Source organism: Paroedura picta, chromosome 16, assembly GCF_049243985.1.
Source record: "Paroedura picta isolate Pp20150507F chromosome 16, Ppicta_v3.0, whole genome shotgun sequence".
NCBI lineage: Eukaryota > Metazoa > Chordata > Lepidosauria > Squamata > Gekkonidae > Paroedura > Paroedura picta.
Window position 1 is genome coordinate 8180775 of NC_135384.1, and position 25365 is coordinate 8206139.

The following is a 25365-nucleotide window of genomic DNA, read 5'->3' on the forward strand; positions in this document are numbered from 1 at the left end:
CTCATTTTACCGACCTCGGAAGGATGGAAGGCTGAGTCAACCTTGAGCCAGCTGCTGGAATCGAACTCCCAACCTCATGGGCAGAGCTTTCAGACTCCATGACTGCTGCCTGACCACTCTGCGCCACAAGAGGCTCTTAAAGCAATATATAGTAGGATCTTATTCCCAGGAGTTCGGGGGACAAGCAAGTGTGGCAGCAGCTTCCCAATTGCTTCAGTCTGCCTGCCTGAATTTCCAGGCTTGTTAGCGTTTCTCCTGGTCGGTTCCATTAAACGTCTCTCCATTTCTCTTTCTTCGTCCTTAAACCCCTGAAACTGCCTGAGATTGAATCAGGCCCTTAATCCATCAAAGTCAGTGTGCTGCGCTTCAACTGGCAGCAGCTTTCCAAGATCTTAAGCAGAGGTTTTTTTGCATCCCCTCCTGCCGGGTCTTCTAACTGGAGGCCTTTTAACTGGGGAGAAGAAGCCCCACAGTGGAACAGGCTTCCCCAGGAGGTGGTGGGTTCTCCTTCTTTGGAAGGTTTTCAGCAGAGGCTAGAGAGCCATCAGACAGAAAGGCTGATTCTGTGAATTTAGGCAGATTGTGAATAGGTGGGCAGAAGGGATTGTGTCTGAGCTCAGCTCTTGTGGCCCTTTCTTGCAGGCCCAGGAAAAAGCTGATCGCCAGTTTGGGATCAGGACATGAATTTCTTCCAGGCCAGACTGGCCAGGGATTCTGGTTTTCCAAGGTGGGTGGGAGGGCATCATCTGGGTGTGGAATTGGAGTCACTGTGGGTGGGCAGGTAGTTGAGAATTTCCTGCATTCTGCAGGGGGTTGGACTGGATGACCCTGGAGACCCCTTCCAACTCCATGAGCCTGTTCTGTGACCTTTTACATGCCAAGCGGATGCAATTCCACTGAGCTGCAGCCCTTCCCAGGTTTTCTTTTTAAAATCTGGCCCAATGCAAAGTGAAGACCTTTGGGGAATGTTGACACGCTCTGAGAGACATTTAAAAGGAAAAAGAATCCCTGGAAGCACAGAGGAGGGGGGGGGGGAGGTTTAGGGGCAGATTTCCAAATTGCTCTCCCTTCCCATGATTCCTTGTAGGGGCAAAGTTTATAAAGCTACCCCAAGTAGCCACAAGGGGCCTGCCAAGGGAGGCCGCTGGTCACCAAGGGCTGTACTGCTTTCTCTGACTGTCTGCGACTCTTAGGTAGAGAGAGGCCTTTTCTCCCACCTGTTCCCTGAGTTCTTGTTGAGTGGAGATGTCAAGGGCAAAACGTGACATTTGGCATGCAAAGTGCCTGAGCTTCCTGGAAAGAGAACATCGCAAACACAGGGACCTTGTGTAGCCCTCACAACCGTCCATCAACAACTTTGGCCATGCCTTTGCTGTCAGCTGGAAATCTGCATAACCAGCATGATTCCCCCTTTGCGCCGTTTGCAGCCCCACGGTTCTGAGAAGGGCGAGCAAAGCCCCAATACGGCACACTCCTAAAATGAGAATTTCCAGTGTTCGTTGAATGAAAAATATTGGTCACTTTTTAGCTTCCTTGATGCCTAGCCCTCCCCCCGCAGCTAGCTTGGCCCCATCCCTAACCCCCACCCCAGAACTCATGTGCCTTCCTGCTCCCCCATCAGCCAGCATGAGGTAGTGGCTGATTCCTTCACATGCAGCCAGCTGGGTGACCTTGGGCCAGTCCCCGTTCTCTCAGAGCTCTCTCAGCCTCCCCTTCCTCACGGGGTGTGGGGAGAAGACGGCTAGGCGGTCATCAGCCACTCTGAGACTCCTTCAGGAAGTAAAAAGGGGAGTTTGAGGACCCAGCCCTTCTTTTGCCTTCCCCTCCCTTTCCCCATCGCCCTGTTGTGATTACATTCACCCGCTATCGCCCAGCTTAACCCTCTGTTTGCCTGAAAGAACGGGGCCGTTGTTTGCCCAACGGGTGCTGAGGCCAGGTGAGCTATTTCCTCCTGGGTGGTGGAAGGGGGAGGAGGCAAAGGAAATCGCCGAAACAAAAGAGAGCAGGTGCCACAGAGGGGAGGAAGAGCCACAAGGCCAGCCCTGCCGGATCGTAGCCGCCCTTTGGGGGTCCCACGGTTATATCCCCTGATGATGGCATCTAGTACCTTTTCCCAAGGAACAGTTTGGCTATCCTCACTGCTGGTAAGTGGAGCTTTAAAAGCTGTTTTTAAAAATGTGCTAGCATCTCTACGAAGGGGTATTGCCAGCCTGGATTGACCAGTCCCTGATAAGATCTCTTAAAGAGTTGCTGCTTTACAGAAGCAGCAGGTGGTTGTTTTGTTATGCTTGTTTAGTCAGTGGTCTTCCAGAGCAGATCGTGTCAGTCAAGAGACAAGGCTCCGTGCCCTCATGCTTGCAAACTCAGAAAAAAGAAAGGGGAAGAAGAGTTGGTTTTACATCCCACATCTCATTTCCTGAAGGAGTCTCAAAGCCGCTTCCAATCGCCTTCCCTTCCTCTCCCCACAACAGACACCCTGTGAGGGAGGTGAGGCTGAGAGAGCCTTGATATTACTGAAGAAGAAGAAGAGTTGGTTCTTATATTCCACTTTTCTCTATCCGAAGGAGTCTCAAAGCGGCTTACAATCACCTTACCTTCCTCTCCCCACAACAGACACCCTGAAAGGTAGTTTGGGCTGAGAGAGCCCTGACAGAACTGCTCTGGAAATACAGCTCTATCTAGGCGTTTTACACAAGATAAAAACAGTAAAAAAAAAAGTACAATAAAACGGCACATTCCACCACCAACTCTGTTTAGTGTTGCATTCTTAAACTCCTATTAAGCAGTAAGTGCCAATAATCCTTGACAAATAAACAGGGAGGCTGACAAGGAGAGGCAGCCAGGGGTGGGGTGGATAGGTCAGGAAAAATGAAAGAAGGCCCTTGTTTCATATCCTCAAATTTGCCCATATATAGCCGGGACAATCCCTGTCCTGTTTTTTGATCTCTCTCCCTAATAATTTGTTGTTCCTCCTTGTACCTCTTAGGAGGCGATAAAATATTTTTAATACGAGTTAAATTCTCTTTCCCCCTTGGGTCCAGCTCCATCCCCTTTGCTGGAAAAACAGCGTGACTTGTTTTACGAGAAAAATACAAGGCAAAACCACATTTTACTTCAATAAGCCTTTGGCCAAATGCTCACTAGCGTAACTTTTTGCTGCCTATGGTTCCCTCTTTGCCTTAGTTTGGTGTGTGTGTGTTGGGAGGTTTGTTGACAGGAAAGAACAGGGGGGGGGGGAGTGTCATCGATGGCTGAGAGGCCCTGCTGAATTCGGGAAATAGGCACACTTATGTTTGTACTATAAACCTCCACGCTGTGTGGTGGGATTTAATTGTTTCTGTCCCAAACAGGACCTATTCACCAAACCACCAGATGCACAAATACACCTGGACCAGGGGGGGGATGACATGGGGATGTGTGTGTGTGCTATTTTGCAGCTCTTTTGCAGGAAGGAGGCTCTGTGGGAGTGGCTAACTTTTGGGACCCTTTGCTCAGGAGTCCCTTGGAAAGCTCTATTCAGATTGATCTCTGAAACCCTGGGGCCTTCCACCTAGGGATGGGATGAAGGTTTCCCCTCGCTGCTTCAGCTGACAATGAAATGCAGCAGAAATGGGCCTTTCCCGGATGTTTTCCTACTTCCCCCCCAGGAGGCCTTACTGAGGGCTAGCAACATGTTGAGTTTTTTATGGAGCATAAGCTGACATGCTAAGAAGATTGCACAGATTTGACCAACACTGCTACAGCCATGTATTCCGTGATGCCTGTTCATAAGCGAAAAATGTACAGGAGAGTCACTCCCACCCTGTGGCTGAGCGGCAAAATGCAAATCCTCCATCCCCTCTGGAAATTACGAGATCTCTCTTATCTCTAGCGCTTGAAAGGGCAGGAGCAGGAACAAAGCAAAACACAGGGCTCATTGTCTGGGAAAGTGGAGATTGACTTTTACAAAACACACGCAAGGGGAACCGCAGAGGCTCGGATGGCGTGGCAGAGAGCAAATTCAAATTTTATAACCAAGCCCTGACTTTGCATGAATTACAACCCACAATGGGGGTCTTCTACGTGAAGCACGTAGCTGTGACTTGTTTCTCTGGGGCGGTTTAACCTCAGCCTTCTTTCAAGGGCTTGGGGAGGCAAATGCGGTTCTCCTCTCTATTTTATCTTCACAACCACCCTGAAAGGTAGGTTCGTCTGAGAGAGTGATTGTCACTCTAGTTCCGTGGCTGAGGGGCTTCACCAGACACTTCAACAGGGATGTGGAGAGGTGCTTTGTCACTCCCTGAAGATGAGCTAGTTTGCTCCAGGCACCAAGAGATCAATTAACAGTCTGCTACAACCAGGTAGTGGTGAAATCCTGGGACACTGACTGGGGTCAGTGCCTGGGAAGAAGAGCTGGTTTTTTTTGATACTCTGCTTTTTATTGCCTGGAGGAGTAAACACCTTCCCTTCCTCTCCCTATGACGGATGCCCTATGAGGTAGGTGGGTTGGAGAGAGCTCTGCGAGAACTGTGACAGGCCCGAGGTCACCAAACTGGCTGCGTGTGAATGAGGAAGAACAAGAGAAGGTTTTTAACTGTCCAAAGGAATCTCAAAACAGCTTACTATTGCCTTCCCTTCCTTTCCCCACAACACCAAGAGATGAGAATAAGAGCTGTTTTTTTGTACTCTGCTTTTCACTACCTGAAGGAATCCCAAAGCTGCCTTCAAACACTTTTCCCTTCGTCTCCCCTCACCATACCTCCCCGGGGAGGTGGGGCTGAGAGAGCTCTGAGAGAACTGTGTAAGAACAGCTCTAAAAGAACCACAACTAGAACAAGGTCGCCCAGATGGCTGCATGTGGAGGAGGAGTGGGGAGTTGAACCCAGTTCTCCAGATTAAAGGCCGCCGTTCTTAACTAATGCACCTCCCCGCAGAGGTGCTTCTCTTTTTTATTTAGGGCTGCTTCTCCCCTAAATCTGGGTTCCTATCCAACCCGATAGATGTGATGTTTATGAGCAACTATATACTCACGGAATATATTGTGCTTGACTAGGCCCAGAGTGGGGATTTGTACCCAGTTCTCTCCTATCCTAAACCGACACGACCCACACTGACTCTCTTCCACCATGAAGGAAGCTTTGTGGGATGTCAAAATAATGAATTTCACCCTTTTTCGTGCTCTGATTTTGTTGCTTTTTCAGGTGCTGCTGCTGATCCTCCAGCCAGGCCGTTGCGGTGAGTAGCTAAGGGGAGATTGATTTCCTGGTGGCCACTTCATTTCCTCAAGTGAGCTCATGGCACGGCCTTCCCCACTCTGGAAATAGGGTGTTGTGACACACCCTTTGAACATTTGCCTGACAGAGCCATTGGACCCTGCCTCTAGACATAGAATCATAGAGTTGGGAAGGGGCCAGACAGACCATCTAGTCCCACCCCCTGCTCAATGCAGGATCAGCCTGAAGCATCAAGGATAAGGATCTGTCCAGCCGCTGCTTGAGGACTGCCAGTGGAGCTCCCCACCTCCTACTCTATGAAATTTCCCCTCCTGATATCTAGCCAGTACCGTTCTGCACTGTTCTGACAGAGCAGTTCTCTTAGAGCTCTCTCAGCCCCACCTCCCTCCCAGGGTGTCTGTTACGGGGAGAGGAAAGGGGAAGCTTCTTCACTTCCTGCTCATCCGATGGCAATTGTATGTGACGGGTTGCTAAACAAAAGCTTTTTCATTCCGATGTGCTCTTTTTGAATTTGCACAATATTTTCATAAGGGGGGGGAAGTGTTAAAAAGATGACTCTTCCCACTTCAGCTTTAGAATTCCTCTCCCAAATTCTGATATGTCATGGGCAGACCAGGCCTCAGTCTTTCCTGTCTTATCATTTCCTTGCTCTAATCCCTCCTCGGTCCACCTAGCTTTTTTCCCATGGTATTTAAAATGTCTGTGTCCATACAGCTGGAAATTTGGGACAGAGAAGCTGCTGTATGATTTGGCCTGCTTTGGTGTTGGGGTGGGGGAGGTTAGGATTAAGAAAAAATGATTTCGGGAAAAGATGGGAGTCTACCTATTTTCGGGAAAGGGGACTTGACCCCCCCCCCGCCATTCTTCTCTCTGCTTCTCTCTCCCCACTCAGCAGGCAAAAAGACTCACAACCAAAACACAACTACTATGCAGCCCAGCACAACGACCTCCTGTAAGTAGATAATTACGCTAAGTTCTATTTCCTCGTTTCATAAGGTTGAAGCTCCACCGACTCTCTTTTGGACTTGTTTGGTATGCTGATCAGTTGTTGCTTTCTGCAGTGATCTGAATTTCCCAGGCCAACACTGGTAACTCTCAGTGCACAAATAGTACCAGATTCACAGTGACATCCCTCTGAATCCAAGCGGGTTCCTTTCCAGCCAACACCGTTGTTCAACCCTCTTCCAAACCCCATTTCAGCCCCCTCCCGGCTTGTAGGCAGAAATAACCCCAATGCATTCTGGTGTGAACCTGGTTCCTTGTGTCCCATCAATGCCTTGGCCATTCATAGGTCAACTGGACAGATTGTCTCATAGAAGAACCAATCTGGGCCCACAGACCTTCCAGAGGGCAGACAGAAAAGAATACCAGACTCCAAGAGATTGTGCACGTGTCCGTTAACGGACGGGGAATCTGTGGAACGTGTCTTCTCTCATCGCCCCCTCTATACCACAGCTTGTAACAAGCTTATCCGTCCTCTTCTGGAAGGGAGGTTACACCAGACGGAAGCGGATTGCACCCAAGAGCTATTCAGGGGAGACAAGCCTCCAGCCTCTCTCCAGACGGCGAAATTTTGTGCCTCCGTGATTCAAGCCAATTTTATTTCCTGCACCCCCAACGTGTTTTAAAATCTCAATGCTTCAATTTTTACATTCTGCTCTGTGACCGTACAAATAAATGAATCGGACCCATCTGGGCCATGAAGTCTTGCATCCTGCTGTTAAGGTGCTAACTCTTGTCCCCATTTAGCTGTCTCTGCAGGCTGTTCGATGGTTGAGGAGAAGATGGCCGTCAGGCTTGGTGGAACAGAGATGCCAGTCTGTAGCAACCTCACCGGCCTGGTCTTTGACGTCACCCACAACTGCAGCTTGCCGTCAAACTGCTCTATCCCTTCGGACACAAGTAAGAACAAACAGCCCCAACCTGTTATTTGCACTAACGGAGACCGGAATCTTGCGAACAAGCTAAGGTCACCTTGATTATATTTCTTTTTTCAAAAGAGAGTCTTCGGGGCTGCAAGTTGAAGGGGGAGACCGGCCTGTTGGCAGGGTTGCTCCCAAACTGTTTCTCATTTCCTCCTGTGAATTTACACGGGTTTAACGACTGTTGTTCTTATTGTGTTTTTTTAATTTTTTAGTAATGTTTTATTTATATTGTCCTTGGCGCTCCGCAAGGAAGAAAGGTGGCGAATAAATGTTTTAAATAATAATATGAAGCAGGGGCAGTCAACCTGTGGTCCTCCAGATGTCCGTGGACTACAATTCCCATGAGCCCCTGCCAGCGAATGCTGGCAGGGGCTCATGGGAACTGTAGTCCATGGACATCTGGAGGACCACAGGTTGACTACCCCTGATATAAAGTATACTACAACTAAAGTGGTATGATAGAAATTTAAGGCTGGGCACAGCTATGACCCCTGCATTTTTCAGGCCAACTGCTGGGTCAGGCGGATCGGGGCATGGTTTCCCTACCATGGAGGGGGGATTGGAATAGAGTGCCCCCAGTTTCTGACTCTGGTTCTCTTTCTGTATAGGTCCAACGCCTGTGAATTCTCTGAGAGTTACGGGGGAGACCAATAGTTCTCTCACTCTAGTCTGGAAAAGGCCACCTTGCCCCTCGTCTGCCTGTGGAACGAATGCTGCTGCCAGGCAGACTGCAAACTGTTCGGCGCATTTCTCCCTTTTGAAACCTGGGCAGAATTACACCGTTGTGCTGTATCGGGTCACAGAGGCGGGAGGGTGTAACCAGAGTGCATCCGTCCACGTTACCACCCGTGAGTCTCTCTGGCGACGTTGAGATCTGTGCCCACTCTTTTAAGTCAGATTTTACTGCATGTCATCATAGGCCATTACAATACAAGAGGAAAATATAAAAGGATTGAAAACATTTCAAATCAGTAATTAAAAAAAAGTAAATAAGAGAATGTGCAATCTCAGGTAATAATTACTTAACATCCTAAGCACATTTCCAGATTACATCTGTCCCCCTATCCTATTCATTATATTTCTTATACTATTGATATTAATATTGATATTCTTATAATATTATATTTCTTATTATATTGATCATATTCTAGGTATTTGCGCTCTGTAGCACCACTCTGGCCCTTATTTTCTTTGCTGCAAGGGCAAATAATGACATTTTGTTAGAAACAAATGAATTAGTATCTGCTAACAAAAACACAAGTTTTTCCTGGTCGGATTTATCATTTTTGGCCCATCTAGTAGGCCAGCAAGAAATTTGGCCCTAGGATCTGTATACAATGGGCAAGTGAGAATGTAATGTGGGAGATCCTCCAGAACTGAAGCTCCACAAATACAGAAGCATTGATCTTTTTGGTGTTTTAGTATCGCCCTCTCAGTAGAGCTGTTGGCATTGTTTGAAATTGCATTGGTGCCCACTCTTTTAAGACAGGAGAAACATTGAGAAATGGGAAAGGGGGTCTTTCTTCTCCTTCCAGGAGGAAGACGTGTTACTTTTTGCTCAGTTTCGGGCATCACAATTAAAAAGCATGAACTCTCCTTACATGTCCAAGCGAGTGGCATCCAAAGATCAGGAGAAACATGGTGTACAAAAATTAAAATACAGTTTAAAAGCCAGCAGGGAACAATTTCTCGGCCCAGTGTCAAGGGGGTAGAAAGCACGGCTTAGCCTGATGCTGGAAATCCAAATGATTTGGAAGGGTTTCTGAATACAGATTTCAGATTTCTGTGCAATATTTGGTCAATGCTGAGTGCCAGAGGGCATTGTTGACACATGAATGCATGTATTATGTGGGAAGATGAGCAAGTAGCTAACTCGGAAAGAGGCCAAAATAAGGCAGCTGATGCCGTTAGGTCTCGTGGATGAATTTCGTCAGTGCATCTGAGGGCAAAGTGAATATCTGGATGTCTTGTGGGTAGGGTTGCCAGCCTCCAGGTGTGGGATGGAGATCTCGGGGGCGTGCAGTTTAATCTCTAGGCAACAGAGTTCAGTTCTTCTGGAAAAAAATGGCCACTTTGGAAGGTGGGCTCTGGGCATTGTCCCTTCCCTCCCTAAACTCTGACCTCATTAGGCTCCGCCCCCAAAATCTCCAGGTATTTCCCAACCCAGAGATGGCAAGCCTAGCTGTGGGGTCCACTTCCTGTGTCTCCGTTAGGCGGTGTGTTATCTCTACTGAGACACTGTAATCCAGGGAGAAAATATAAGGCATCCTGTATGTTCATACCCAACAATAGCTTGACTGTAACAATTTGGATCCCTTGAAGTTGCCAGACAGTCTTCAAGGGCAGTCCTGCATAGTGTGCATTGCAGTAGTCTAATCTGGAAATGGAAGAGGAGGAGACCAGGGGAAACCTGGGTTCAAATTCAGCTTCTGCCACAAAGCTCACTGGATGATCTTGGGCTGTCCAGCCTTATAGGGTTGTTGTATGGATAAAAGAGGGAAATGTGTCATCCTGGAGAGGATAAGCCAGATAAAAATGGGAGAGGGGGAAATTACAATCTGCCTCGAAGAAAAGCTGGTTTCTTACACCCCACTTTTCACTCCCCAAAGGAGTCACAAACCAACTTACAAACACCTTTCCCTTCCTCTCCCTCCAGCAGCCACCCTGCGAGGTAGGTGGGGTTGAGAGAGTTCTGAGAGAGCTGTTACCACAGAACCGTGACTAGCTCAAGTTCATCTAGCCGGCTGCATGTGGAAGAGCAGGGAATCAAACCAAGTTCTCTGGACTGGGATCCGCCGCCCTTTAACCCCTACACCAAGCTGTCCCTCCTAGATTTCCTAGATAGAATTCACACAAGTGAGTCAACAGCAAGGAAGCGACTAGGGTGACGTAGTCCCGTTTGCACAATAAAGTGTCCTGAGTACCACGGATTTCTTTCATCACAGGGCCCTCTCCAGTCAGGGACCTCGTTCTGCAAGCCCGGACAGTGGACTCCCTGAAAATTGCGTGGATGTTCCCTGGGGATAGCTCCGCCTACCGATACAGCGTCTGCCTGTCCAACGCTACTCGACAACTTGCCTGCTCTTCTGCCACCAACAGCGCGTACACCGCAGGCGGCCTGGCAGCAGGAGTCCTGTACACTGTCACGGTCTACGTGGTCACCTGCAACAACGTCTGCAGCGTGGGGGCCGTCCTTCAAGCTGTCACGCGTAAGGTGGTGGTTGGACTGTAAGAGGAAAGAGGGGGGACATAAGTGTTGGGCAGAGTTTGAATTTGCGGAGAGAGCGTAGCACCAGGCTGCTTAAAGAATAAGACAGTTTTATTTGGGAAGAAAAATGACAAGGTATAGAAAGAGGAGAGGCCTCTCTGCCTGTTCTAGCTGTTGTCTGTAGTCGTTCTGTTGTTCAGCCGCTGTTCTGGAGGCAATCAGCAGGAAGTGCGCTCGGATAAGCAGGAAGTGTCCCGGGGAGGGCACTGGAGGAGATAATTTGAAAATCATTAGGAAGTTCCTATTTCTAGGTATGCTAAATACACCTTTCCCCTGATGCCCCCTGCAGGACACCCTTAATATTCCGCTCAGTTATGCCAACCGCTGGCATTGCATGTTCCAGCAATAAGAGCATAAGAGAAGCCATGTTGGATCAGGCCAACGGCCCATCCAGTCCAATATTCTGTGATGTACAATGGGCAAGACATGGGTACCATCAGGAGGTCCGCCAGCAGGGTCAGAGCTCCCGAACTGTGGCCCCCCAAGCACCAAGAATACATCCATCTATAGCACATGGTGCCTGGGAGTCTGGGTTCCTCACCTGCATAGCTACCTGTCTGAAAACCTTCCTGGCCTGGTGACTGATGTGTCTGTGTTATCCTGACCTCCCTGAGTCACATCAGAGAATCGCCTGGAGCAGACATGGCCTAAGTATTGGAAACTGCAGGCTAATAGGGCTGAATCATGCATTCACGTAAACTGTGATGCCGCCAAATTATGTAGCCCCGTTGGGGGAAAAAAAACCCTGCATGTTGCTTTTGCTTCTCCTTTTCAGAAAGCGAATCTTTGGGTCTTTCGTTTCATGCCACTTCCTGCTCCCCCTCCCTGCCTGAATATGCCTTATGTTTATGCAAGTCTAAAGGTTATTCTTGTGACAGCTGAGGAGAAATGGGGCCAGCGAAATGGGAAGGCTCAGGACGACAGCACCCAGAAGCAAAAATAATCCTCAAAAAGGGTCCTCCTGTTTTGTTCCGCTGATGTGGGATCCTTCCCTGCATGGAATGCATCAGTTCTGCTTGACCTGGGGGAAGACTACAGTGTAGGGATGCCAGCCTCCAGGTGGCACCTGGGGATCCCCTGGAATTACAGCTCATCTCCTAACCAGTTCTCCGGGAGAAAGGGGCTGCTTTGGAGGGTGGGCTTCATCCTAGCGTTTTACTCCTTGCCCCAAATCCCGCCCACTCCCAGCACCACCCTGAAATTCTCTAGGTGTTTCCCAGCCCTGAGCTGGCATCCCTCCCACAGTGTGACGAAGCCTCTGTGTTGACCGCCTTCATGTTTACTGTGCTGGGATCAAACCGTGACTCTCCCTCCCACCTCAGGGTTTCCAGTTTGCTGTTGTAATCAGCGCGCATTGAGCATGCTTGCATGAGCTGCCCCTTGATTCAAGTGCTTGTTTGAGTCGTGCGTTTTGCTGTTCCTGCTGCCCAGCCCCTAGTTCTGTGGCAGAACGTTGCCTTTGGTGTCCAGCGGAGGCACTCCCAGAGCAGTTCTCCCTGAGGTCTCTCAGTCCCACCCACCTCACAGGGTGTCTGTTGTGGGGAGAGGAATGGGAAGGCTCCCAGGCTTTAGTCTCCTGGTGCAGCTGTTTCCTGCTCAGGCACGTCACCTCTGAGGTCCTCCATAGGGCTGAGAGCAACAGGAGGGGGCAGTGACTGAGAACGGTCAAAAGGCACAGCAGGAGAGAGAGTTACCTTCCCAGCCATCCACATGGGCCCAATCTGAAATGTCCTTTATCCTTTGCAGCTCTGCTTCTGAAATTTCAAGGGAAATCTCATGTATGGATTTCTCAGTGGGCCACGCCATATTTTGCCCTAAAATGTTCAGACTCTTAATTTCTGCATACCCGGCGGGAGGCATATGCTGTTTGTTAAATCCATCTGCTCTTTTCCCCCAGTTCCAAACAAGCCCAAGAATATAACTGTGACCAAAGATGGCACCCACAACCTCACAATTTCCTGGGACCCTCCCAAAGACTTCAACGCACCAGCCTATTCGTATAGGGTATTTTGGGGCAGAGAGAACACCGAGGATCCGATGAAGAACGGAAGCACCAGCATCTCCAGTTTTATCATCAGTGGACTCCTACCGGGGAGTGTCTATGTTGTCGAGCTGGTCTCTGTTTTTAAGGATGCCGAGAGTGCAGTAGTAAGGAATTTGACTCTTACAAGTAAGTGCCAGCATCAGGGAGAAAAACTGGGCCCTGAGCTTTGGGCGGTGTTTAATTTGTGAAAATAATGAATTCACAAAACTACGTCTAGTACTTTAACCGTATAATGATTAGTGCCTGTAATTGTTTGGGAAGTCTTCCAACCATGCAGTTACAGCCTCTGGATTTGATCCTGGGCTTTCTACTCACAACACAAGCACTCCAGAAGAGTTGCTACACAGGTTTCACTACATGGTTGGAAGACTTCCCTCATAGTTACAGCCACAACTGAGCCCCAGTTCCTGCTCTGGTCCCTGCTTCTTTGTTCTTGAACTCTGACCTCTTACATCTTTCTTTCAGACCCATTGCCCCCTACTGATTTCAGAGTCGATACCATCAATCAGTCCACAGTCAGCTTGTCCTGGGGTCTCCCTGATCCTGCGTTTAATGGCTTTAAGCTCAGAATGCAGGAGGGACTCACCAAGACCCCAAAAAGCTACTCATTCCCCAGTGAGACATCCACGTTTGTGTTCAGTGGTCTTAGTCCAGGCACCAAGTACAACTTCACCTTGTCCACCGTGGCTGAAGGAGGAGGCCTGAGGACGTTCAGCACGGACCTTCTTCGAGAGGGAGCCACAGGTACGTACTCTCAGGTCACAGCAGATAGGATAAAAGGGGTGGAGAGAAATGGGTGGGCCAAACCTGTGTTCAGAAGGAAAGGAATATCTAAGGAGGAACAGCCTTCTACCTTGCACTATAAAATTACGCACAGCACGAAGTTTGTAAATAGGGTTCCCAATTCAGACTTGGGAAATTTCTGAAGGTTTGGGGGGCACTTCCTGAGAAAGCCTAACGGGTCAAGGTCATGAATTTGAGGAAGATACCGCCGGCACCTCCAGACCACCTCCCTTCCCTTGGCTTCCTCTCTCCTCCAGAGCCACAACCTGTCGGTGACCTCCGATGCTCCCCCATGGGAGGGGGCTACAGCCTGGAGGTGTCTTGGGCCTGCGTCTCGGGTGGGGTGAGCATGTTCCGGATCCTCGTCTCAGGCCGGGAGCCCGTGCTGTCGCTGAACTGCAATAGCCTCGTGGACCACCTGCAGCCCGCCAGCAGCTACTGGATCCAGGTCGTGACCCTCTGGAACGAGCTGCAGGCCAGTTCCTCTCGCGTGAAATGCAGCACGGACAGCACGGGTAAGAAGGCCAATGGGCACCTCAGGGCTTGGCTCAGTGGGGTCTGAATTGGGTGCCTTTGACCCATGTCTGTGGCTTTGTCTGCACCCCCATTATGGCATCCTTTGCGGGGGGAAGCAGAAAGTCCCTTGAGTGGCTCAGAAGCTGCAAATTTCCTCAACAGCTGTGGCTCAGGGAGTTAATTCCTTCTTAAAGAGTAAGAACCCGGCCTGGGCTTCAGAGTGGGCAGGGAAATACCTGGAGATTTGGGGGGTGGAGCCTAAAAGGGGTGGGGTTTGGAGAAGGGAGGGGCTATAATGCCTCAGAGCCCGCCTCACTAAGCAGCCATTTTCTCCAGGTGAATTGCACTCTGTCTCCTGGAGGTCTTTTGGTTTTTATACCCCGCATTTCACTTCCCAAAGGAGTCTCAAAGCGGCCTACATTCGTCTTCCCTTTCCTCTCCCTGCAACAGTAACCCTGTGAGGGAGGTGAGGCTGAGGGAGCTCGGAGAGAACTGTGACTGGCCCAAGGACACCTAGCTGGCTGCATGGGGAGGGAGAGAGGGGAATCAAACCCAGCTTGGCAGATCACAGGCTGCTGTTCTTAACCACGACACCAAGCTGTCTGCATTTGATTGATTGTTTTATGTGCTGGTGTGTCTTGGGGTCCCTTGTGGGGGGAGGGGAACTGCCTGTCATGAGGTTGCACCGGGCCCCGACAGATGACCTTGCTTGGGTCCCGTTTGGCGGGATCTCCAGCTTCCTTCTGTATCGCCAGGGGTCGTCGTGGGCGCCCTCTTTGCCGGGCTGATGCTCCTGGGCCTCCTGGGCCTGCTGCTGTTCTGTTTTTGGAGACGGTAAGCTCTCTCGCTATTGTGAGCCTTCCCCCCACACACACACCCCCTTCGCAGCATGGGCCTGCCCCCAGCGGGGAACGTCAGGGCCCTTAGCCGAGGAAGCCTGAGACAGGAGGCAGTGAAGCAGAGAGAGTCAGTTGGCATTTGTCGGCTCGCTTCTGCATAATGCGGACGAAGCTTTATGGAATTTGCAGAGGGAAGGACGCGGCAACCCACCTCTCTCTCTGCACTGTCATGGCTGTGACCCACCACTAGGGACAGCAGTCTCCAGGTGCATCTGAATTGTGGCTCGTCTCCAGACATCAGAGATCTGGTCCTTTGGAGGATGGATTTTGTAGCATTATGCCCCACTGAGGTCCTTCCCCTCCCTGGGGCCCACCTTCAAATCTGCAGGAGGTTCTGAACCTGGATCTGGCAACCCTACCCACCACTAGCTAGGGCTGCCAAGCTCCAGGCAGACCCTGGGGATCTCCCAGTATGTTAACTGGTTTCCAGGCGGCCCAGTTCAGCTCCCCGGGAGGAAATGGCTGCTTTGGAGGGTGGACTCCACAGTGGTCCCTCTCCACCCCAACCCCCACCCACTCACTCCCAGTCTCCAGGTATCTTCCCAACCCCAGAGTTGGCAACCCTAAGACCATGACAACTTCCATCTCCTGTTTGACCTAAATAAGTCTAGCCTGAGAGATTCCAGGTGATTTAGGGGCGGAGCCTGTGGAGGGGATGGGGTGGGCGGGGATTTTACATCTAGGGCAGGAGTGGCCAAATTGTGGCGCTCCAGAGGTCCATGGACTACGATTCCCATGAGCCCCTGCCAGCGTGCTGGCAGGGGCTCATGGGAATCGTAGTCCATGGACCTCTGGAGCGCCACAATTTGGCCACTCCTGCCCTCGGGTGAGATGTCACCCAGAAGCATGTATTAGAGTGAGATGTCATTCACACATCCATGTCTACAAACTATCCTTGGCTGACTACAGATCCGACTCAAGTCCCTTCCATCTGGCACTGCTATTCCGAAGAGGCTGGAATGGCTCCTCGCTTCCCTTTCAGGGCGCCTTCCTGGGCTTGGGGCTTCCACAGCCACGTCCAGGGCTTGCCTCAGTTTCCTTCTCTCATTTGCAGGCGCAGGAAGGTCCTGGAGAAGCCGAAAGCAGACGCGGGACCTCCCTGGTGAGAACGCGGCTGTCGGGCAATGTCATTTTAATTTCCGTACCAAAGGTTCCTACCTCGACTCTCAGCCGTGTGTCCTTGAAAGGCTGTCGGGGGGGGGGGGCGTAAAGGAGAGGAAATAAGCTGAGAACCCCAAATGGGTATTTGAGAAGGGCAGCCCGGCGGGCTGGCCCAAATTCTTCATCCTGCAGAACCTCAGAGGCCCTTCTCTGGCTCAAGGGACCCAGTGACCCATTCACAAACGAGGTCTTTGGGTCTTTGTGGACTGCAAGCTTAATGACGAGCAGGCCGTGTGATGCAGCGGTAAAAGAGGCAAATGCAGAGGCATCGCATCAAAATCACAAGAGGTCATGGTCCCTCTGCATGCCGCCCAGGTCAGACCCGGCCTGGAGCCCTGTGTGAAGTTCTGCAGGCCTGACTTCAAAAAGGACGTGGGAAAAATTGAGAAGGTGCAGACAAGAGGCCAAGAGACAGGATGGCTCTCTTTAAGTACTTGAAAGGTTGTCCCCTGCAGAAGGGCAGGGAGCGGTCTCTGTCGGCAGCAGAGGAGAGGACCTGCAGTAATGACTTTCACCTACGTGTAGAACAGAACCAGATAGATATTAGGGGGAAATTTTTCACCATCTGAGTAGTTCAGCAGTGGAATGGGCTGCCTAAGGAGGTGGGGAGCTCCCCCTCACTGGCAGTCCTCAAGCAGCAGCTGGACAGCTCCTTATCCTGGATGCTTCAGGCTGATCCTGCATTGAGCCGGGGGTTGGACTAGATGGCTTGGATGGCCCCTTCCCGCTCCAGGATTCTGTGATTCAAATGTCCGCATGTTTTCCGAGAGCCCAGCATTTTGGGAGGTCAGAATTCACCATTTGTGCATGCCAAAACGGGCAGAAGTGTGGGAGAGCAAGAAGGGAGCATGCCGTTTGGAGAATTCGGCTGGAGAACGGGCAGAGAACCCAAAGTCTGGGGAGGGGGCATCCCTAGTGAATGGGTGTGCGAGTGTCAGTCTGCTGCCGAAGCAGGCGGTGGACACACAGCACTGGAGGGGTGTGTGTGTGTGTGTTGGGGGGGGCTGGTTGCCGAGCAACCGAGTTCTGGTTATTGCTCGATGGGAAAGGAGAGGAAGCTCTGACCCAGCTGTCAAGGGGACGAGCCTGAATTTTCTAGCCCTGGGAAAGGCAGGTCTGGAACAGCTCAGGGAGGGGGATTCGGGGAGGGCCAGCAGACGGACATCTGCAGCTTTCTGAGCTGCTGAGGATCCTTTGCAAAGGAAGACGACTCCTTTCCGTTTTAATCTGTGAGCTTATCCCGGGGAAGATCCGGGCTCTGCGGCCTTTGAGAGATACCGGTTTGAATTCCTTCAAGTGCATTTACAATCAGATGAGCTAGAAACAAACCACGGGGATTCTCAGGGGCCCTTGTTGTGTCCTAGGATTCTGTACAAAATGCTCCCCGGGTGATAAACAGCGATATTTTTAAGGGCTTCCTCCTATCAGGGCCTCCCACGGTGGAGGGTGCAGCAGAGAGTTCCCTGCTTGCAGAATTCTGAGCTAAGGGCCATTTTTTTGGGGTGGGGGGTGGGGTTCCCTTGCTGCCTGCATCACCTTGTTGTGCTCGCGTTCATCCTCCCCCCTCTCCTCCCCAGTGTTCTTGCCTCGGTCCCTGTGTCGGCTTTCCCGTGTTACTGCAGTGAGCGTTTCTCGGACAGCGCTTTTGGCTTTGCCAAGGAATACCAGGTACGAGAGGTAGATAAAGCTGGGGAGGCACTTCTGGGGTTCGTAAATGGGGCTGATTGCTGGTAGATCCAGTAGGCTCTTGCTCCGAAGCTGAGGGATGGTTCTGGGGCTCAGTAGAGAAAAGCAGCATATAAGAACCAACTGTGTTTCTTCTCCTTCAAATGGAGCCAAGCGGAATGGAGCTCCTTGTCCTGGAATGTTCTGGATGGGGATCTCCCATGCCTTGGGGCTGTTTCCCAAGCAAAACGTCTGACCCCACGTCCTGGCTGCAGCCAGGCCACCAGACTCCCAACGTGGACTCCATAACGCCAATTGGATAGACCCAAATGGGGCAATTCCCCAGCTTGAAATAGCAGTTCTTCTTTCCCTCATTTAGCTCTGGAGGTGCATGTCCATCGTGAGCCTTTCCGGAGGTCTCCCCTTGCCCTGCGCCTCTCCCTATCCAGCTTTCCTTGCTCGGTTTCTTACCCTTCTGTGTCCACCTAACAGCAGCTGCAGGACACGGGGACCGGACAGCCCCAGACGGCGGCAGAACTTCCGGAAAACCGAGAGAAAAATCGTTACAGTAATGTCCTGCCGTGTGAGTTGCACCCCGTACACTTCATTTGTCCGATGCTTTTTCAAGTTCTCTCTTTGGGGCAATCGCTCCAGGTATAACTTCTTGATCAGTTGGCGAGATTCTAAGACGAGTTAGGACTCCAAGAGGTCCCTCACTGTGGCTTGAGAATCACAGGACTTTTGGCTGGATGGAGGATAGGGCACCCGGAAAAAGAGATTTAACCCTGTATTGTTAAAATAATAATCGTGATGGGATCGCCCTCTCCCCAGTACTCCTAAAGAATTTTAAGATCAGGCAGTCTAAATCTGCTCAGGGTCCCCAGTCCTTGGCCTGGCGGAACGGTCTGCCTGAAGAGATCAGGGACCTCTGAGATCTCGAGCAATTCCGGGGCCTGTAAAACCGAGCTGTGGTTGAGGCCAGACAGTAACGTTATGACATTCTGGCCTCCCCACTAGAAAGGCCTACCGAGAACCTCCACTGATTGAAACCCTCCCAACACCACCCCTGCAAGGTGAACCAAGTCCCCGTACGGAACGTAAAACAGGACGTGGTTATGACCGGATTGGTCATTTTGAAGTGATATGGTTTTATGATTTGTATGATGATTTGTACAACATGTTGCGGACTGTATATATAAAAATAGAGGTGATGAGGCTATGGATAGCCCAGGGTTCAGGGCAGGTGACAATATATTTGAAAACCATGGAACAATATTAAAATACTTTCTATATTGAAGACATAACGGATCCCTTCAAAGATTTCTCACTGCTTCTGTTCGTGTAGCAGGAGGGTTGACGCAGATCGAATATCCAGGCTCAGATTTAATTTGGCTGGTGTTTCGAATAGGGAGGGTGGGATTTCCAGATTCTTTTTAGGCCTTAAATGTAGACCTGCCTTGGAGGTCTTTTTCTTACAGGCCCTCCGGAGCTGTCCGAGGTCCTGCAGGGCTCTGTTCTTGCCAGGGAGAGTGTTTCACCAGGGTGGAAAGACCCTGAGGCCAATTTCATATCTTTTGGGCTGGGGATCTTGAACAGGTTTTGTTCCTTAGATCTTAAATTCTCTTGGGGATCTACGGTCTTGGGCCCAACACGCTTCACTTGCATGCTGTCTCCGCTGCCAACTAGCTGGGCAGAAAACGGCCTTAACCATACGGATGGTTTTAAAGTGTATTCTCTCGCCGAAGGGTCTGTTGGTATGAACTCCCTGTTGTTTGGGAACAGAGTGGTGAATGCAGATCTCAGGGGTGTGTGTCAAGAGGCATGGGAGAGCCTTTTTCTTCTGCTGCTATGTATAGTATTGGGTCTTTGTGCCGGTATTCGGTGAGGCCCTGACTCCGTTCTTCCCATCATACTTTCTGCCTATAGAATTGTTGGGGTTTTGTTTTAGGATGTAGTAGTGAAGTGATGTGCCAAGCACCCCCTCCCCCCTAATTTCCTGAAATGCCTCCTACTTTTTCTCTGACACGCCAGTAAATCCCTCCTTCCCTACCAGTCCTCCTGCTTAAGGAATGAAAATTACATTTTCCAGCAAAGGGAAGATGGTTTGAAAACCGATACGGCTGGATCTGTCACCAGAAATGACAGTGTCCAAACCCAAATTGGACGTCAGAAAGACTTGGTTCCGGCCCATTTCCGTTCCTCACCTTCTATTATTTATGGCAGAGCTCAGAGTGATTTTGCATTTTAACTTTACCGGCTTTTTCCAGCTCCTTATCCTCCCAAGTGCCCTTCTAATCCCGTGTTCCCCTCTTCTGCAGATGACAGCTCACGTGTCAAGCTCCATCCCAGCCCTGCTGACCCCGGCTCCGATTATATCAATGCTAGCTATATGCCTGTGAGTCCCATTCCAATGTGATTCCTGACCTTCCTGAGCCAAATCCAGCGTTTGGTGGGAGCCAGATGCTGTTTTGCAGATCTCACTGCGGCGAAGTATCTGCTCCTTTATTTGTCTCCGGCTATATTTGGAAGCTGCTTAAAGTGTCTGGGCTGTGGGTTTCTCTTTCTGCCACCTCTTCCGAAATTCTCGCACGAGCCCGGAATATCTCAGCCCCCGTCGTAAAAACAGACTGGTACCCTTTCATTTATTGCTTCAGCTTCTGTCCTGGATTTGCATCATGCAAATTGAGATTTTTTTTTTGTTCTTTTTCGGTGGTAATTGAAAATTCACCTTGGATTTTATTTCAGCACAATAGAGGCTGTTCAGACTCCGTCTGTGCCTCCAAATTCTTTCTCATCCGGTTATGGAGCAGCGGCTCCTTTTTCAAATGTTCCCAGTGAATCTAGGAAGGGCCACTTCACCCCCAGGCCTCTCATTATGTCTGGCTGCTGTGATAACGGGGAGAACGCACATATTCACCATGCATGTACAGCAATGGCAAGCACGGATGTACATCCTGAAAAATCCACTTGCCAGTGCACACGTACAAGGCTTGGATCCAATTAGAAACATAAATGAGTTTAGCTAAGCTCTCCTTTTCCAAGATCCTTTGCTACAATGGAGCCCTTCTCCTCCTATTTATCACAGGGCCCAGAAATCTTCGGCACAAGCAGAAACGCAAGTCCCTGCAACCGTCTTTTACTTGCATTTCCCGCTTGTGAAAGAGCTCAGGCGCAAGTGGAAATTTTGTTCTGGGTCCAACCCCGAAGATGCACATGCAAGGAAAATATGGAGGCGGCCTCTGTTCACATGGCAGGGGGACCATGCTCACCGGGTGGAACACTGTAGCAAACACTCATGTGCGGTTGGTAGGCCTCCCAGTTGGTTTGGTTGTAACGTCTGAGAAGGGTGTCCTTGGAAGGAGCCTGCTTTTGCTTTGTGCATCTCACTGAAGTGTGGTAGTGGCACGTTGCTTTGCTTGGGAGCAAGGGAGGCATGCGAGAAAATCCCTTCCCTTTAACTCCTTCTCCCCACCCGTTTCAGGGCTACCACGGGGAAAAGGAGTACATTGCAGCCCAAGGACCTCTGCCTGGGACGCTTCACGATTTCTGGCGGATGATATGGGAGCAACGCGTCACAACCTTGGTCATGCTCACCAACTGCGTAGAACATGGACGGGTGAGAATTGCCCTATGCAGTAGCGATGGCATTATGGGATGGCCGGGATGTGAGGCGATCGCCTGTACATTGGGGGCCTCCTTTTCCAAAACAGCAGACACCAGTTCTGTGCCAGGTTAAAATTGTTGATTTGGGTGGTCATGAAACTTCTTATTTCTTCTGAAAGAGTCACACATCCACACATTCTCCTGTGAGAATGAGTGTGATATTCTTTTCTGTTTGCTACCAGTGTTTTGCTCTCAGTGCGGCGTAGGAGTTAGGAGCGGCAGCCTCTAATCTGGAGAACCAGGTTAGATTCCTCCACATGCAGCCAACTGGGTGACCAGGGCCTATTCACAGTTCTCTTAGAGCTCTCTCAGCCCCACCGACCTCACAGGATGTCTGTTGTGGGGAGAGGAAAGGAAGGAGATTGTAAGCTGCTTTGAGACTCCTTCTGGTAGAGAAAAATGGCCTATAAGAACCAGCTCTTCTGCTTCTGGATGGTGACATAAGCCTTCCAGGTGATCATACCTGGCTGTGTGAAATTCAGCTGTCCCCATCACTCTGCTGCTGTCCCCTCTCCTCGTCCTGACTCTCCGATTCCTTGGCTAGGTGAAATGTGAGCGGTATTGGCCCCTGGATTACACCCCCTGCACCTACGAGGACATTACAGTCTCCGTTATCGTAGAAACCATCCTCATCGACTGGACCATCCGGGACTTCATCATCAAGCGGGTACGGAGTCCTGGGCCGGGTGGGTGAGTGGATGGTCTAGTCCAGGGGTAGTCAAACTGCGGCCCTCCAGATGTCCATGGATTACAATTCCCAGGAGCCCCCTGCCAGCGAACGCTGGCAGGGGGCTCTTGGGAATTGTAGTCCATGGACATCTGGAGGGCCGCAGTTTGACTACCCCTGGTCTAGTCGGTCCTACTTCCCACTGCTCCGGACCAGTGCAAGCGACTCCTTTCCCCCGAGGCATCTTTGTCTGGGTGAGGGGAACCTCACGAGTCTGTGTCTCCCGGGCAGAAGGACAGATGCGAGATCCGCCTCGCCCGCCACTTCCACTACACCTCGTGGCCGGACCACGGGGTGCCCGTGGTCACGAGCCCCATCCTTCACTTTCGGGACCTCGTGAGGGGGCACGTCGAACAACACGTGGAGGGTGGTCCGATTCTGGTTCACTGCAGGTAAGTCAAGCAGCGGGGGTGAAGAGGGGGCAGTGGAGTAGGGCACAGAGCTGCGAAATTTTGTAGCCACCTTAAGGAAGCCCCGACAAGAAAGGCAGAGGGGCTTGGCCATGGCCTTCCTTGACCGTGGCCTTCCAAGTACCGACCCGGGTTAGCTTCCAAGATCGGGCGAGGTTGGGCTACACCAGGCTGCTCACCCTTGAGGAGGGGGTATTTCAGATGAGGAAAGGCTGAGGGACTTGGGAATGTTCAACCTGGAGAAGAGGAGGCTGTTTAAGTATCTGAAAGGTTGTCACTTGGAGAAGGTTCCTGTTGGCAGCAGAGGAGAGGACCCGCAGTCGTGACTTTAAACTCCCTTTCCTTCCCACCGTTCCAGCGCTGGCGTCGGCCGAACGGGGACCTTCATCGCCTTGGACACCTTGCTGAGCCAAGCCCAGAAGGAGGGCCGGGTCGGCGTCTATTCCTTTGTGCAAAGGATGAGGAAGAACCGACCGCTCATGATCCAGACCGAGGTGAGAACGAATAAATATTTTGTGTAAGGAGCAGGTCCTCCTGACCTGCAGGGGGCGCTGTGACACACTGACCACACCTGTTCAGATTCCTAGAGCGGAGGCTGTAGGAGAATATCGAAGGGAAGTCCACCTAAACAGAGGCCAGAGGCTGTTCAAGGAATAGGATTGCCAGTTTTGGGACAGGAAATACCTGGAGGGGGTGGAGCCTGGGGAAGGTGGGGCTGAGGAGTGTAGTGACCACAACAAGATACAATGCTATAGGATTCTATAGGCTAGAGTCTATAGGCTGTCTGTGGTTTTGGTCTTGTCATTTTAGCCCCTGATATTTTGCCAGCATCTTCAGAGGTAGGACACGGCAAGATGGGAATTCCCCATGCCAAAGCGTGGAGTGTATGATCAATTTCTGGGCATTTTGTTTACTTCTCCAGGTGTGTTTTTGTAACACATCACATTTCTGTCTTATCTGGGAGTCTCCCAGGGGATGGACTGGAAGGAGGAAACATTTTCCTGTGTCTAGGTCGAGTTCATTAGCAAGGCCGTTAAGGAAGAGTTTTTCCTGTGTCTAATGGACTCCCCCCCCCCACACTTATAGCTGACTTATTACAGCCCTTTAAGGCAGCCTTCTTCAACTTTTTTAACATTGAGAAACCCCTGAAACATTCTCCAGGCTTCAAGAAACCCCACAAGTGGTGCGATCCTGCAAAATATGCATGGGAAGCAGAGCTGTTTACAAACACACACCCCTCCCCACCTCCGTCAGGCCCATCACTGGCCATTTTGGGAGGGTGGGGTAGATCCACACGACCCGATAAATGTTAACCAAATTTAAAAAATGTATCAAAAATTCATTGACTCCCACCTATGGCAGGACCATCAAGAAACGCCAGGGTTCCGTAAAACCCTGGCTGAGAAAGGCTGCTGTAGGATTTTCAAGGCAAGAGGTGAACGGAGTTGGTTTGCCATAGCCTGCCTCAACGTAGCAACCCGGGGCTTCCCAGGGGTCTCCCAGCTGTCCTAAGCCCAGGGCCCGCCGTGCTTAGCTTCTGAGATGGGATGAAATCAAGCTAGGCCGGACCACTGCCGGTTACACAGAAGGATTCGGCCGTCGGCCTTTTCGGTGGCCGGATGCCACACGCTGTCCTGCCCTCTCTGTCTCCACAGTCACAATATGTGTTCTTACATCAGTGTCTCCTGGAAAGGACCCAGCCGCCTCCGCCAGACACCAGCGAGAAGAGTCAGTGCGCCGTTGTGTACGAAAACACGTTGGCTTTCCAAGACCAAGACCAAGAGGTGTCCCGCATGTGAGGATTTGGGCCACCTTGCTGGGAAGGGTGAAGAATGTCCGTCCCCCAAGCGTTTGAAAGCCGTAACACTGGGGAGAGCCACCATGGCAAAGAGCACCCGGGAGACCCGGGTTTGAACCCCCTGTTCCCAACAGGGGAAGCAAAAGACAAAATCTGGAATCGGACTTCCCCAGCGTTGACCTAAATAACCCCCGGCCGCAGGGATTTTGAGCAATGGGCTTGCCTTGTTGACCTGGACGAGGCAGGCCTGTGTTGTGGCAGCTTCTCTGCCCCCCCGGGCGCATTTTGCAGGCGCATCTGAAGGTCGGGTCGAGAATGACTGGCCGTGGCAGCAGATGCCATGCTAGGTCTGAAGTTTCGGGTCAGATCGTCAAAGCCATGCATGGAAGACGAGGCCTGGGCGCCTGCATCTCAAGGCTCCCTTTTGGACTCCCTCTCTTGACCGTCTTCAAGCAGCGGCGGGCCGGATCCTTAACCTGGATGCTTCGGGCTGAGCCTGCGTCGAGCAGGGGGTGGGACTCTCCGGCCTGCCTGGCCCCACTCTGTGTTTCTACGTTCTGGAGCTGTTTAATTCTTTCAAGCGGCCTGGTGCTGGACTTCTCTGCTCATACTTAAAACTCTGCTGAGAGCAACTAAGTCTCGGGGAGGTAGTAGCAGCTCACGCGTGCAAAAATCCCCCTCCCCCAAGTGACTGGTAGGGGGAGTATCCACTTTTGGTGTGATAATGGCATTTTGGGATGGAGAAGATAAACAGCTCCCTTGCTGGTTTGGAACGCTTTCTCACTGTGTTGTTATACAGACCAGGGGTAGTCCACCTGTGGTCTTCCAGATGTCAATGGACTACAATGCTGCAAACGCTGGCAGGGGCTCATGGGAATCGTAGTCCATGGACATCTGGAGGACCACAGGTTGACTACCAATCCCCTACCAATCCTGGAAGAGGTCATCGAGGGGGCATTTGAAAGTCCTGTTCGGGATGGCACAGTGTGCTCAGACGAAAAGGATGCCTTGGTTATATTTCGGCCTGCTTTGTCTCCGAGTGCGGAAATGACAAAGGGAATGATTTTGTTGCTGAGGCAACCCAAGTGTCAGCTCCAAAAACGTTGCTATGGATTTATCAGATCCTTCCTCATATTCCCCCCCCTCCCCTTCCCTGTTTCCCACCAGGTCATAACTCTTTGCAAATCATCTAATCTGGGTTTTGTATACCCCATTTCTCTCTCCCTGAAGGAGTCTCAAATCAGCTTCCAGTCGCCTTCCCTTCCTCTCCCCAAAGCAGTAGGTGGGGCTGGG

At 51.0% G+C, this 25365-nt stretch overlaps 1 protein-coding gene across 1 annotated transcript; it reads left to right on the forward strand.

Moving 5' to 3' along the window:
- Positions 1-1684: 1684 nt before the first annotated feature.
- Positions 1685-25339, forward strand: PTPRH (protein tyrosine phosphatase receptor type H). Its single transcript, XM_077315115.1, has 19 exons — positions 1685-2144; positions 5181-5214; positions 6109-6165; positions 6963-7115; positions 7747-7986; positions 10084-10347; positions 12304-12576; positions 12916-13194; positions 13491-13748; positions 14505-14583; positions 15703-15750; positions 17387-17477; positions 17967-18057; positions 19793-19869; positions 20956-21090; positions 21682-21804; positions 22096-22256; positions 22633-22768; positions 23930-25339. Exons 1-19 carry the CDS (start codon positions 2091-2093, stop codon positions 24071-24073), a joined length of 2697 nt encoding a protein of 898 aa, XP_077171230.1. The 5' UTR covers positions 1685-2090; the 3' UTR covers positions 24074-25339.
- Positions 25340-25365: the final 26 nt, after the last annotated feature.

What these genes read in the sequence shown, in the direction of transcription:
- PTPRH (XM_077315115.1), top strand. Translation starts at nt 2,091, where the DNA reads ATGATGGCATCTAGTACCTTTTCCCAAGGAACAGTTTGGCTATCCTCA. An exon ending in CCTCCAGCCAGGCCGTTGCG is followed by an intron (nt 5,215 to 6,108) that starts GTGAGTAGCTAA and finishes CCCACTCAGCAG; the next exon opens with GCAAAAAGACTCACAACCAA. An exon ending in AAGGAATTTGACTCTTACAA is followed by an intron (nt 12,577 to 12,915) that starts GTAAGTGCCAGC and finishes TCTTTCTTTCAG; the next exon opens with ACCCATTGCCCCCTACTGAT.